The 13,155-nt window shown below is 41.3% G+C and overlaps 1 protein-coding gene across 1 annotated transcript in view; it reads left to right on the top strand.

Moving 5' to 3' along the window:
• The window catches only part of COASY (Coenzyme A synthase), a 570,022-nt gene that overhangs the window by 539,269 nt on the left and 17,598 nt on the right, over window positions 1-13,155 (top strand). The window contains exon 9 of the mRNA XM_044054708.1: window positions 3,674-3,820. Coding sequence (XP_043910643.1) covers window positions 3,674-3,820 — 147 coding nt within the window. The remainder of the gene's footprint in view (window positions 1-3,673; window positions 3,821-13,155) is intronic.

Below are 13,155 nucleotides of genomic sequence, written 5' to 3'. Positions count from 1 at the left end.
TAAGGGAAAACCCTCCTGGAGTATACTGACATTATTTGAGGATTCAATAATTGCATCCAGTTTGCAGTCATCTGCAAAGCTGGTCAGCTACAACCCCTTAGTTTTGACCTGACCTTCTGAGAAGTCTGTATGAAACAGTACTGGGCCCAGCACTGACCTCTGTGGCACCCCGCTGGTGACAGGTCTGCTGGTTCATGTGGTGTCCCCCACTTTGATAGTGTCTGTCCAGTTTGCAAGCCATTTGGCAACCCATTTTACAACAAAGAGGTTGACATTCAGATTGCTAAGTTTATAGGTAAAGCCACAATGTGGGATTGTGTTGAAAGCCTTTGCCAAGTCAAGGTATGCTGTGTGCACAGTTTGCTCTTGTCAGTGGCCCTGGACAGATTTTCAAAGAAATCCACCAAGTTTAACAGGCAGGACTTGGCCTTGACAAAGCCAAATTGGGTTGGATCCAGGGTTTGGAGGTCGCCTATGTCTTTATTTATGAGGTCCATAATGATGCGTTCCATGGCCTTACAGATGAGACTGGGTTTGTAATTCTCCAGGTCTGTTGCTAGGCCACCTTTGTGGAAGGGAATAACTATTGATGTTCTCCATTCCACAGGAACAAAGCCTGTAGGTAGGCTATGATTGAAAAGGATACTTAATGGTGATGCTAGTTAATGTTTTTGCCTGTTTAGAAGAGAGCGTAGGATGCCATCTGGTTCCATAGAAGCTGTTTTGCCTTGGACAAGGCTTTGATGACCTGCTGCTTAGATATGTAGAGTGAGGGGAGGTTTGGAGGAAGGTTTGTGATAAGTTTGGAGGGGATAAGTGAGTGAAATTTTCACCAAACCTCTCCGCTAGCAGGTTTGCTATCTCTGTGGGGTCAGTTAGTGACTAGTTCTGCAAATGCTTTGGTCCTACCTATTAGGCTACGTATGTAGCTGTAAAAGGCCTTATGGTCATCCTTGCCTATGCTTGCTAGGTTTTTCTCAAAGGAGCCTGTGGAGGACTTGACAAGTTGTCTTATTTGCCTGTTGAGGCTGATGAGGGTGCTTTTCCATTGTTGGATCCTCACCTTTGTTTTCTTGTACAGCAACTTTTTACGTTTATTATAAAGTTTGTTGATACTGGATGCCCAGCATGGCATCTTGTTTTTACTTGGGGCTCTGGCTGTGATTCTTTCTAGTACAACTGAGTGTATGCACTTTTGCAAGTGACTGTACAGGGCTTTAGTGTAAGCTTTGGTGTAGTTACCACTTCCAGCTGGGGTTGGGGCTTGAAATGCATTTATACCTTCACCTAGAAGGGTATGGTTTACCGTAGTGAAGTTTTTTAGTCTGATTTCACCCTTTGTGAGTTCTGGTGTTAGTGCCAGCTTGAAGGTGGACTGCTTTGTGGTCAGATTTAACTAATGAGGGTCCAACAGTTGCAGCAGTGCATCTGTTTGATATGTGAGGACCAGATCTAGTATGTTTGTTCCTCTTGGCAGGGGTATGAACAGTTTATTCCAGGGCATTTGAGTTAAAGTCAAGGAACTTTTGAGCTAGCAAGTTAGGGCTAGCATAATTTTCCCAGTTGATGGTGGGATAATTGAAATCCCCCATAACCCAAGTGTTTGGTAATATTTTGATTGTCTCCATTTGGGTCAGGTAGGCTCCATGTGCGTCATGACCCATGGAGAGGGCTCTATAACTGGCTATGACTTGAATGGGGGTTTTACCAACCATAACCTGAACTTGGAGTAACTCAGTAGAGTTGTCCAGTCTAACTAGATGTGAGGTGAATGTATGTCTAATATAGATAGAAACCACCACCACCTTGGATCTCACCAAAGTGTGAAAGACGTTGTAGCCTTGCAAGGCTGGGGTACTGTCTGAGGCCAGGTTTCTGTGACTACAGAAACATCTACATCTTCCTGAGATAGAAGTGCTTCCAGGGTGTGCATTTTTAAAGCTCCTAACATTTAGCAGCATGACCCTTATTTTGTTATGACTGGCAAATTTTACTTCAAGATTTGTATAAGCTAGCCTCATTTTAGACAGACATTAGAACATTAGAAAATACAAATCTCAGAAAATTACAGAATGATTTTCTCTTCGCATTCATTAAAAATGCAACTGTAATTAAGCTTTTGTCCTTTTAACAAATTTCATGTTTTGTTTCAATACATAGAATTAATAGAAACATTGAAGGCTGCATTCTATAAATATAAATGATTATCCTTACCTGTTGTTTAAACTAACTATTCTAAAATTTTACTAAGCTTCTGTTCTGTATCAATAGTACATGACTCCTTACCTGCCATAACAGTTGAATTTCTCTCAGCTGTACTTCACAAATAATATTGTTACTGCAGTTTAACTCTCTAACATCTCATAGCAGTAGGATGTTGCAGCACCGTTAGCCTACACATATCCTTATATTCCAGTGCACATCCTGAAAAATGAAATTAAAAACTTAAAACAAACATAAATATTTTGTGAAATGTCGGGTCTGTATTAAATCAATGAAGGATTACACCCCTTCATTTTTTATATATATATATATATATATATATATATATATATATATATATATATAGGGTCTATATTAGAACATCAAGGTTTAAAACCTTAGAATGTTCTAATATCGAACCCTACAAAAGCTTAAAATATCGAAGCAACAGAAACCCGAAATCTTTCCTAGGGAAAGATTTCGGTTGTCCGTTTCTGTTGCTTCGGTATTTTCAGCGCTGTGGTGGAAAGTTACAGGTCGGGTTCAGTAAGTGTGCAATTGTGTGAATGTGAGGGTTAGGGCGGGTTAGGTGAGTTAGGGTTAGGGCGCGGGTTAGGTATGTGTGCGATTGTGTGGACATGAGGGTTAGGTGAGTTAGGGTTAGGGAGCGGGTGAGTGTGCGATAGTGACGGACCTTACGGTTAGAGTTTGGGTTAAGGTAAGTGGATAGTTAGTGGTGTGTGTATAGTTTAGTGTAGGGTTAGTTGTAAGATTTTAGGTGTATGTGTGTAGATTGCTGTTTGTTTGGTGTGCTTGTGTTGTGTGTATGTGTTTTGGAACACCGATTTTTTTTTTTCTGTAGGAAAAAAAATCGCTGTTCTGACAGTTTGAGATTGTAAGCTTTCGCTTACATAGGGTCGATTAATAACCGTTCGCTTCTTTAAGTTGTCGGTGATCTAATATAGACCCATATATATCATCTCCAAGATTGAACTACAGTGGGGAAAGGAAAATTTCCTGATCTCTACCATAATGTAATCTCATTCAGAATGGTTTGACGAACAGCATGTTGGATAAAATGTTGTTCAGAATGCCATTTGATGATGTGATCTTTCAGTGTAATAATAGGAACCCGTGAATATCTTGTAGCTATCTTGTGAACTGTTAAAAAGGTTTTTATCAGTAAAACATTTTCATTATAACAATAATATTGCATTCATAGTCTTTACATCAATACCGTCATATGCTATAATTCATACAAACCCAGAATTATATTTTTCCTCCAAAGACTGCTGTATCTTCTCCACAATAAAATGAGTAAGTACATAGTACATGCGCAAAATTATTAAACCGCAGTTATCAGTTGTTATTACTGCACTATAACATAATGTAATGTGAAAACATTCATAATTATATTTTATACTGAAATAGTTCATGGCAGTTTTAAGTGCATGCTTTTTCCCCATTTCAGGCAGTGGTTCGAATAATGAAGAGAGACGGAGTAACTGAAGAGAATGCCAGGAAGAGACTAGCTAGCCAGATGACAAATGCCCAGAGGGTTAATCTAGCCAATGTTGTCCTGTCTACACTTTGGGAGGCAGAGTTTACTCAGAAGCAGGTACTAATGGAAGAAAATTCTTACCTTTCAAAATAATGTGAGCTGTCTTACTTGTTTGTGTTGCTGTTACTTTGATTATGTGACTATGTTGAGGGTCAGCGACTTCCCCACTTTCCTTTTTTATGCTTGTCATCTTGTTTATTAGTTTTATTTTTGTTAGAATTCTTCTACATGTGTACTGCAGAATATCTTTCCCTCTGTAACCCTGTCATACTTTTCCTCTGCACTAGCAGCAAAACACTTTTGCCTGCATTTATGATGACCTTGTTTGCTAGTTTATGAAGCAGTTGGAGACATGGAGAGTATCCATGCTGCTTGCTGTTTTTTATCCTCGCTTTGCAGTATAAAAGTATGAAATATTTGACTCCTTACTCAGAGAGTGCTAGCTGCCACTTTGTAGTAATTATATTACCATATCTCGTCTGTTATCAAATCAAGGTATCCACCTGTGCGACCTGGGTCCCAGATTTAACAGAATTCTACATCTGGAATTGGGTGGTCATTGTCCTGCTGTGTCATTCCAGAGGAGGGTGTGAATACTTGCTGCTACAACGCTACCTTCAGTACATTAAGATGTCTTAGGGCATCGTTATCTCCACTGGTCATTGTGCATGCTGTAGTATACACTTATAAATCTGCTGTGCAAAACTGAATGCAGAAGCCCAGGACAGAGCACTGTCGATATCTTCCCAAGCTTATGGCTGTTGATTATGACCACTCCCCTGCCAGTGGATGCCAGTAGGGGCAGATTTTGGGCTTATGAAATGGAGAATGTAGTGGAGTGTTGGGGGACCTGATGATAAAGCTAAGCCTTGGAGATTTAAAAAAAATATAAAAATAAAGGTAAAAGAAGCACCAATCATGTCTTACCTACTGCACATACCTCCAGCTTTTTCCTTGTTATAAGTTGAAGATTTCAGGCATTGACTTGGGCCTCATAATAAAAATGAGCAGTGAATTCTGTAGAGAAATTCTCTCTTTCAATGCCTCACCGATCTTGGTCTGGTAAACAGTCTTCTGATTTGTATTCCCAATTGTGTAGCTGTACTGTTGTGACTGTTTTCACATGTTTGCAGTTATATTCTCGTGATTTACAAATTATGAGGCTGATTTCTCTTCTGTTGTGGTAAATTTATGTAATGTGGTTTTAACGGTTATTGGCTGGAACACCTGGGTCTCATATCATTCTTGTATCTTGTTCTTTCTGTTTAATATATTTGCAAGTTCTTGTAGGCTTGGTCTTTTTTTTTCTTTCTCATGCCCCTCCAGTCTCCCTAGGTCCATCCTGAGATAGTAAAGTGAGTACTGAAGTCTCCAGAGATAACTACCTAGTTAAGTAACTCACATTCTGACAGTTTTCAAGTGGAGTTTGGGGGTAATCAAACCAAGAACTGGAGGCTGAAGCTCATCAGTAACTCGTACACAACCATCTGTGCTAAAACTGCCAAACTGAGGCATAAACTGACTTGTCTAGACCTGGATCACCCTTCTGTTAGATTTCCTCCTTTGCAGAAGCTGTGTTGAAAAGCCACTGTGTAGCAAATTTACTCTTTCTTGTGATTGTAGATAGACTTTTATTCCCTGTCAGCTAACTGTTTTGTTCCTCTACACACACTAGTTAAGATGGCACCATCCATAGCAGGTAAGATGTACAAGACCTTGTATTTTTCTTTTTGTTGCTGCTTATTCTCATCATAAGGTGCTAACTGCAGAGCACTTCAAGCACAAACATGCTTTCCTCCTACATTTTGACTTTTAGGATTTTAAAATTGAATGTAACTATATTTGTGATGAGCCTTCTACAATTTGTAGAACTACCTACTGTTTGAAATAATTCTGCTACTAATGATATACCAGACGTGTCTCAAAAATATGTGTCGTCTTTATATTGTGTTAAATATAAGTAGCTTGGATTGGTTTGCATCAAATACTAAAAAGATCTTGCTCAACATAATTTGCATCTAATACAGTAAAGATCCTAGTGGAAGTAGTTGGGACTACTTCCTTAAGTGAATGTTCTGCTTCACAAAGTTACTCATATGATTGGCACATTCTGTTGGCTCTGTCTTCTCTTTCATAGTAACTCCAAAGTACTTGTTCACTTCATTTCTTGCTGATTCTTCAGTGAGCTGTTGGTTCTTTCCTTGGAACATGTATTGCTGGCAAAACATTCAGGTCTTACTTGAATATGATAATTTCCTGGCAACCTATCTAGGCCTTTAAATAAATCAGCATAGTCATGGAGTATATTATTATTACTATGGCTGTGTGTAATAAATGGATCTCCAAATGTTCATGAACAAATCAGTTCTGTGTACATTCTGAGTACATTGGAGTGTGCCCAGTTTATCTTAAGACAAACATTCCAAACTATTTTGACAAGTTACCTTTCTTACACATTCCTTCTGTTTATGAGAAGTTCTTATATATTTTATATTCACATCTCAAAAGCTTTTGACCGTGTGTCTTTACTTTCTGTCTCAAATGTGTTAATAACATACACACTGCTTTTGTTTGTGTTTTCTCATCCGAGGGCTTTAAAAGTGGTTTCCGACATAATACGGATCTATATTAGAACACCGAACGTTCAAAATGTCGAGTGTTCTAATATCGACCCGTTTATATCAAAGAAACAGAAAACCAAATTTTTTCCTAGGGAAAGAATTTAGTTGTCTGTTTCTGTTGCTTTGGTATTTTCAGCGCTGTGGTGGAAAGTTACAGGTTGGGTTCAGGTAAGTGTGCGATTGTGTGGACGTGAGGGTTAGGGCGGGTTAGGTGAGTTAGGGTTAGGGCACGGGTCAGTTAAGTGTGCGATTGTGTGGACGTGAGGGTTAGGGCGGGGTAGGTGACTTAGGGTTAGGGCATTGGTGAGGTGACTGTGCGATAGTGACGGACCTTAGGGTTAGAGTTTGGGTTAAGATAAGTGGATAGTTAGTGGTGTATGTATAGTTTAGTGTAGGGGTAGGTGTAAGAGTTTAGGTGTATGTGTGTGGATTGCTATTTGTTTGGTGTGCTTGTGTTGTGTGTGTGTTTTGGAACAGAGAATTTTATCCCTAGGAAAACATTTGCTGTTCTGTATGTTCGATGTTTTGAATTTTTGATTCATAGGGTTCGATATTAGAACACTCGACATTTTGAATGTTCTGTATTCTAATATAGACCCCATAATCCTATACTATGCAGGTCCATTTGTTTTGAATTCAGCTTTGATTATTAATTCTGAGCTTCTCTTCCTATTAGTCATTCTTGTTGTATTGCTTTTTTATGCTGTGATTTCATAGTATCATTTCTGTTTAACATATTAATGATGTATAACCCAAGCTGATTCGACAGTTCATACTAAGCACAAATATATCTAATTGGTAAAAAACATTAATTGGAACAGCATTAAGGTATTTAATTAGTAAAAACACAATATGTCAGTATCTGATGAAATCTCACTTCGTGAGACGAAAACGCATGTGTATTGGTGTGATAGAAGAGCGTTTATCCTTTTTGTTCGTGATTTCTGTGAATAAACTGTGGTTTTACCAATTCCTGGTGATACTTTTGGCACTTTGCATCGAGTTTTTCGTTATCGTTGGATTTGGTGGATGCTATCGCTTACTTTTGGTTTATCATTTCTGTTTACTTTAATAGGACCCATCAAATATATTTTTTTGTATTACTCATTTTTTGTTTTGATTCTATAACATGCAACAAATTTGAACACTATTATTTATTTCTTTTACATGTTCTTACCAAATGGTTCTGCCACAGTGCTCTAAAATTGATTAAATAGTGAACATTTGAACTGATGTAGTCAATTTTCATTCATTCCTCAATGTGTGGGTTCAGATATGATCCTTTGATCCGACTCAGCTGCTTTTTACAGCTCGTGGCCTACTACAAACTCACAGGCTCCTCCCTTACCCAAAATGCTACTGTCCCCTTCCATACCTCAGATCTCGTTTGCCACCAGTAGTGTGCGGACGTGGTCGCTACTGCTGCCAAGCATTATAGTAAGTTTTTTTGTTACATTTACGTCCTTTTATTTTTATAACTCCTTTCCTAACTTAAGTTAGTATTCTTTATATCTTCCCTTAGCCCTACTCTTTTTCTAGCATAACTTAATACCATTGTTGGCAGGTTCTGATCCCTCTTTAACATTTGCGTGATAATCTTTACAGCCATTGTTGGTAGTGCTTTCCTTTCTTTTTCCTTCCTACCAAAAAAAAAATGTTTGCCGTATTTCCTTCTTAATTGATTATAACTGAAAAACCTTTTGAGTTTAAGAAGTGCAAGCAGTGTGGACACAAGATTCTCTTATCTGATGCTCACAGCACTTGCATATATTGTCTGGGCCCTGCCCATTTAGAAGTCCCTTGTGACATTTGCAAGTCCTTTAATCCCAGGACTTTAGTGGATAGGAAAAACAAATTGATTTTGAAGGGGCTTCTGCCAACTATTCTTTTCTGAATTGCTGGCTGAGCTCAACCGAAATGACTTGCTGAAACTTCTGGATCTTTCACTGTATCTTCGGAGCCTAATAAGTAGCTGGCCAAGAAGGTTTTCAAATGGTTGGATCCGAAGTCCAAATCCTGTGATCCTACTCCTTCGGATACTATGTCTGCTTCTTCGAATACTATGTCTGCTTCTTCGAATCTGGTTCTCTCAGAGCTGAAACAGCCCCCCCCCCCCCGAATCTGATATGCATCCTGTCTGGTCCCCTCTCGGCTACCTTCACACTTTTTAAAGAGGCATCAGCAGTCACCATCTCCCTCCATAGCTGCTTCTTCCCATTCTTCCAGGAGTCTTACAGAGGCCAATGTGGATAAAATGATGAGGAAGTTTCTCTCGGCATAGATACAGATAGGAGTTCTCCCAGATCCTACCCCTTCTGGTCAGGAGATCTTCACCAGTACTACTCCAACAATCCTGTCTTCCCCGATCCGTCCTTCAGTTTCAGAGCCCGGGCTTTCTGCGACTGTTTTGGATCGAAGATGGTGGAAGTCCCTAGGAAGAGAAAGTCCAAAAGGAGGCATTTAGACTCCCCTCATGAGTCTCTCACAGAAAATACTGATTTCGATCAAGGGGAAGGGCCCCCAAGATCACCATCTGATGAAGTCTCCTTTGTAGACATTTTGCAGATCCTTAAACAAAGAGGTGATTGGTCTACCAATAACCCTTTCCAAGAGGAACCGGTATTCCTGAAGGTTTTTGGGTCTGGCCCATCTAATTCCTGGATGACACTGCTCATCGACAAGCTTATCGAGCTGATCTCTTGGCAGGTGTGGAAGAAACCTAATAATTTTGCTGATCCCCAAGAGACTAGATAGGATCCTGAGACTACCTGAGTGGAAGAGTTTTGGAGCAAGGGAGTATGAAGAAAGAAGTTGCATCTGTTCATCCCCCTAGCAGGGAGTCTAGGCTGACGGACAGGTTTTGGAAGCCTGTTTACACTTCAGCGACTTTTGCCCTTAGGTCGCTGAACTATTTCACACACTTTACCAGACTACAGAATGATTTGATTAAAGAGCTTTCCAAATCCCTCTCAGGAGCAGTAATTGTTAAGACGCAAACATCTCTTGCATCACAGTTGGCTACATTACAGTCCATTACTAACTCATCCATGAGACTAATTTCTCATGCAGCTGAAGGCACCTCAATGGCAGCGGGTTCAGGCATTTCCATTAGGAGGCATGCCTGGATGCACCTGTGCAATTTTGTGGAGCCCTTCAAGTCTTCATTCATCAGTGTTCCCTTTGACGGAAGTTCGTTGTTTGGCCTCAAAGTGAAGGACATACTCTCCAGGTATGAGCAAGATGGTAAGACCCTGTCTGCAGTGGTCATATGTTTTTTGTTCTGTATGAATCAATGAGGTGGTCAGAAGATGTGGTTCTGAAAGTCCCAGGGTCCTTTCCATCATCCGCATGAAGATAGTGCCCCCAGGGGCAGAGGGGGAGCTCTAATAGAAGATGACACTCTCATGGCAGAGTCCCACAGAACCAGGGCTCCAGAGATTCATTTTCTAAGCCCTGTCAGCATTCCTGAAAGGAAGCCCAATTTCCCACCCATGGAGGCAGTCCGGGGTCATCTGTTCATGCACCAGGGAGCCTGGCTAAACATTACAAAAGATACATGGGTGCAGAGGATTATTTCCAGAGGTTATATAAATATAATTCCCTTTCCCCTTCCCCCTCCCCTAACAGTAAACAAAATTCCCAATGTTACACCCATCAGAGGAAAGCAGCAACTTTGGAAATAAAAAAGCTGCTAACAAAGAGAGCTATCCAAGAGGTCTCCACAGACCAGAAGGAATCTGGAACTTAATATTCTTTTTAGTGCCAAAGAAAACCGGGGAATGGAGACAGCAATTTGAAAAATCTGTTCAACATACCAAGATGTTCTTCGTGTTTCACAGTTGCAGTCATCACACTTGATTATCTGCCTGCAGGTAGCCCTCAGTCAGCCAGAATACCAGAGACTTAGTATTTCTGCCTCGGGTGCTGTCGCTTCTTACATGACATCAAGTCATCAGGGGTATAAAAAGAGGCAGCGATGCCATTACATCAGTCTTTCTGCCGCAGCAGCCCGAAGCAGAAGCAGTTCGCAAGTGCCGATCGGCCGCTACCTGAATTTTCGTTTTCGAGTTAAATAATCCTGAAGTCTTCTAAAGCTAAATACCTCATTGAGGATCCGTTTTTCTTGCTCTAACCGATGTCCGAAAAAGTTAACAGTTGTCTTGCCTGTGGAAAGCAAATACCTCACAGAGATTTTCATTTTTACTGCGTCACCTGTTTAGGCCCAGAACACAACGTCCCTCGCTGACAGTTTTGTGCTTTGTTTAACACCCGAACCATTCATCATCGGGCTATCCTTGTCGCTAAATTCTTTCGCTGTCGACCTCCGTATTCAGAAATGGCTTTGGTAAGCCATCCGACAACTGATCTTTCGAAAAAACATAAGGCTAGAGACAGACCGCATAGGTCCAAAACTGCCAACGTTGCTTCCGTTAAGCTAGTCACCAGTCCGCCAGTACTTAGGCGCATTTGCAGCCCCTTTTGCCCACTTCTGTGGATTCAAAGGCCTCTGTTGAGATCCATTCAGAGTCCAGTATGCCGCTAGATGCTTCTTCGACTATGGAACCTGCGGATGTCTCAACCTTGGATGGGTCTAGAGCTGCTGTGCAGGCACCGGCTTCTGAGAGAGATTTCGTCCTACCGATCTTCAAATCAAACCGACTTTATTTTTAACCAAAACTACTGAGTTTCTTAGACCCAGAGTATGCACCACACCTAGAAAACCAACGACCAAAGTGCATGCTCAGGCACCCATGCCACAAAAACAAATGCTTAGAATGGCTGAAGACCTCATTACGCTGATTAGGGGAAGTCACCCTTCCCCTGCTAAGAGACAAAGAACCGAGTTCCCTTCAGGTTCTACAGTCCAGGAGTCAGATGACTCTGACCTTTCCGGCTATGAAGAATATGCCCTTATCCACCTATGAGGATTCAGATGCAGAGGAATCCATTCCCTCTGCCTCCCCTCCAGAGGATTTTTCTTTTGGTGAAACCTTGCATACAGAGCATTTCCGCTGGGAATGCCAAGACGATCCTCAGTGTAAAAAGAGACTCAGAGAATTTTTAGAGTTGCCTCAGCACAGGCCTTTAGCTATACCCCTTGTCCTGGAGTTTGTGGATGATGTTTTCATGGAATCCAGTATTACCCAGACACTTTACCTCCTGCCCCTAAGAAACTAGACCGGTACTACAGAGTACCTGATTCTCACAAGTTTCTTTTCAAGAATCCTACTGCTGACCCAGAGATCACTTCCCAGGGACCTAAAGGTATTAAGGCTACTACAGCCAAAAATCCTACCCCCTCGGACAGGGATTCCAGAGCTTTGGACAGATGGGGTAAGAAGGTATACACCTATGCAACTATTACTATTCGGTCATTGAATTGTCAGTTTCACATTCTGAAATACCAGCAACATATTATGGAACTTATTAAACAAAAAGTGGTAACCTTTCCAGATTGTGCAGAAAATAATGTACTGCAGGAACTTTTGCATTCTGCAAATCAAGTAAGTAAAGGTACCGTGCAGTGTGGATTTGATGCACTAGAAACATCTTGCAGGGCAGCAGTCACTGGCTCTGTACTGAGAAGATGTGCTTTGTTGAAGGAGCAGACCTTGCCAGATCATGTCAAATCTAAATTACTAGATGCTCCTTTGAATAAGGACTGTTTGTTTCGCACCAAAGAAGAAGAAGTCTTTAAAAGAAAAGGCTAAATCCATGCAAACTGTTAAAGAATTCCTACAAGTGCAACCCCCCCTAGATTCAGTAGGCATTGCCCTTCAAAACACTGGTCCTTTCCAGCCCCCTCCAGGCCTTCCCAAACAAGACCCAGGGGAAACAGACCACCCAGACTATAGTCTCAGGGTATGCAGAGATCGAAGCAATGGGAGGTTGGCATAATGGTTAATGTGTTCACCTTAGAGGCACAAGGTGCAGGGTTTGATCGTTGTATAAGGTAATTGGCTAGGCTTAAAATGGTGCACAAGGGAAGTTAGCCTAGTACTAATCTATGAACCCTAAAGCAGGAAGTGGTAAGTCACCTCCTTATGGAAAAAGCACTCAGTGATGCCTCAGCTCCACTTCCCAGCCCTACCCAATTGCTTGTGCCCCTAGGAGGAAAACTTGCCCTTCATGTAAAAAAACTGGATGTCCATCACTCAGGAGAGATGGGTCCTAAACATTGTATCCCAGGGGTACAAATTTTATTTCCATTCACTGCCTACCCCAAGCGGGCTTCCAGACCTCCAAACTGGGCTGAGTGTCAAAAACAAGTACTTTCCCTGCTCAATATCAGAGCTATTCAGCCTGTTCCAGTAGAACAGAGGGGTCAAGGATTCTACTCCAGACTATTCCTGGTACCCAGGAAAGAGGGTTCTTGGTGCCCAATCGTAGATCTTTCAATTCTCAACACCTTCTTGGTGGTACCAAAATTCAAGCTGCTTACCCTGCAACCAACTTTTCCCTGTGTTAGCCAAGGATGCCTGGTTAGTCACCCTAGACTTAAAAGAAGCCTATCTGCACATCTCCATAAGGGAATCATGCAGGAAGTATCTATGTTTCAGAGCAGGGTCTATGCATTATCAGTTCTCTGCACTTCCCTTTGGCTTATCTACTGTGCCCAGGGTATTCACAAAATGCCTGGCTCCAGCCATTGCATACTACAGGCAGAGAAGTATCCAAATTTACTCGTACTTGGACGACTGCCTGATTCAGGTAGACAGTCAAGAATTGCTGCTTCAGCACCTGGCATTTGTAAAAAGCCTTCTCACTTCA

Source organism: Protopterus annectens, chromosome 13.part0 (genome assembly GCF_019279795.1).
Source record: "Protopterus annectens isolate FY-2018-M chromosome 13.part0, PAN1.0, whole genome shotgun sequence".
Lineage (NCBI taxonomy): Eukaryota > Metazoa > Chordata > Ceratodontiformes > Protopteridae > Protopterus > Protopterus annectens.
This window is presented reverse-complemented; position numbering and strand designations above follow the sequence as displayed.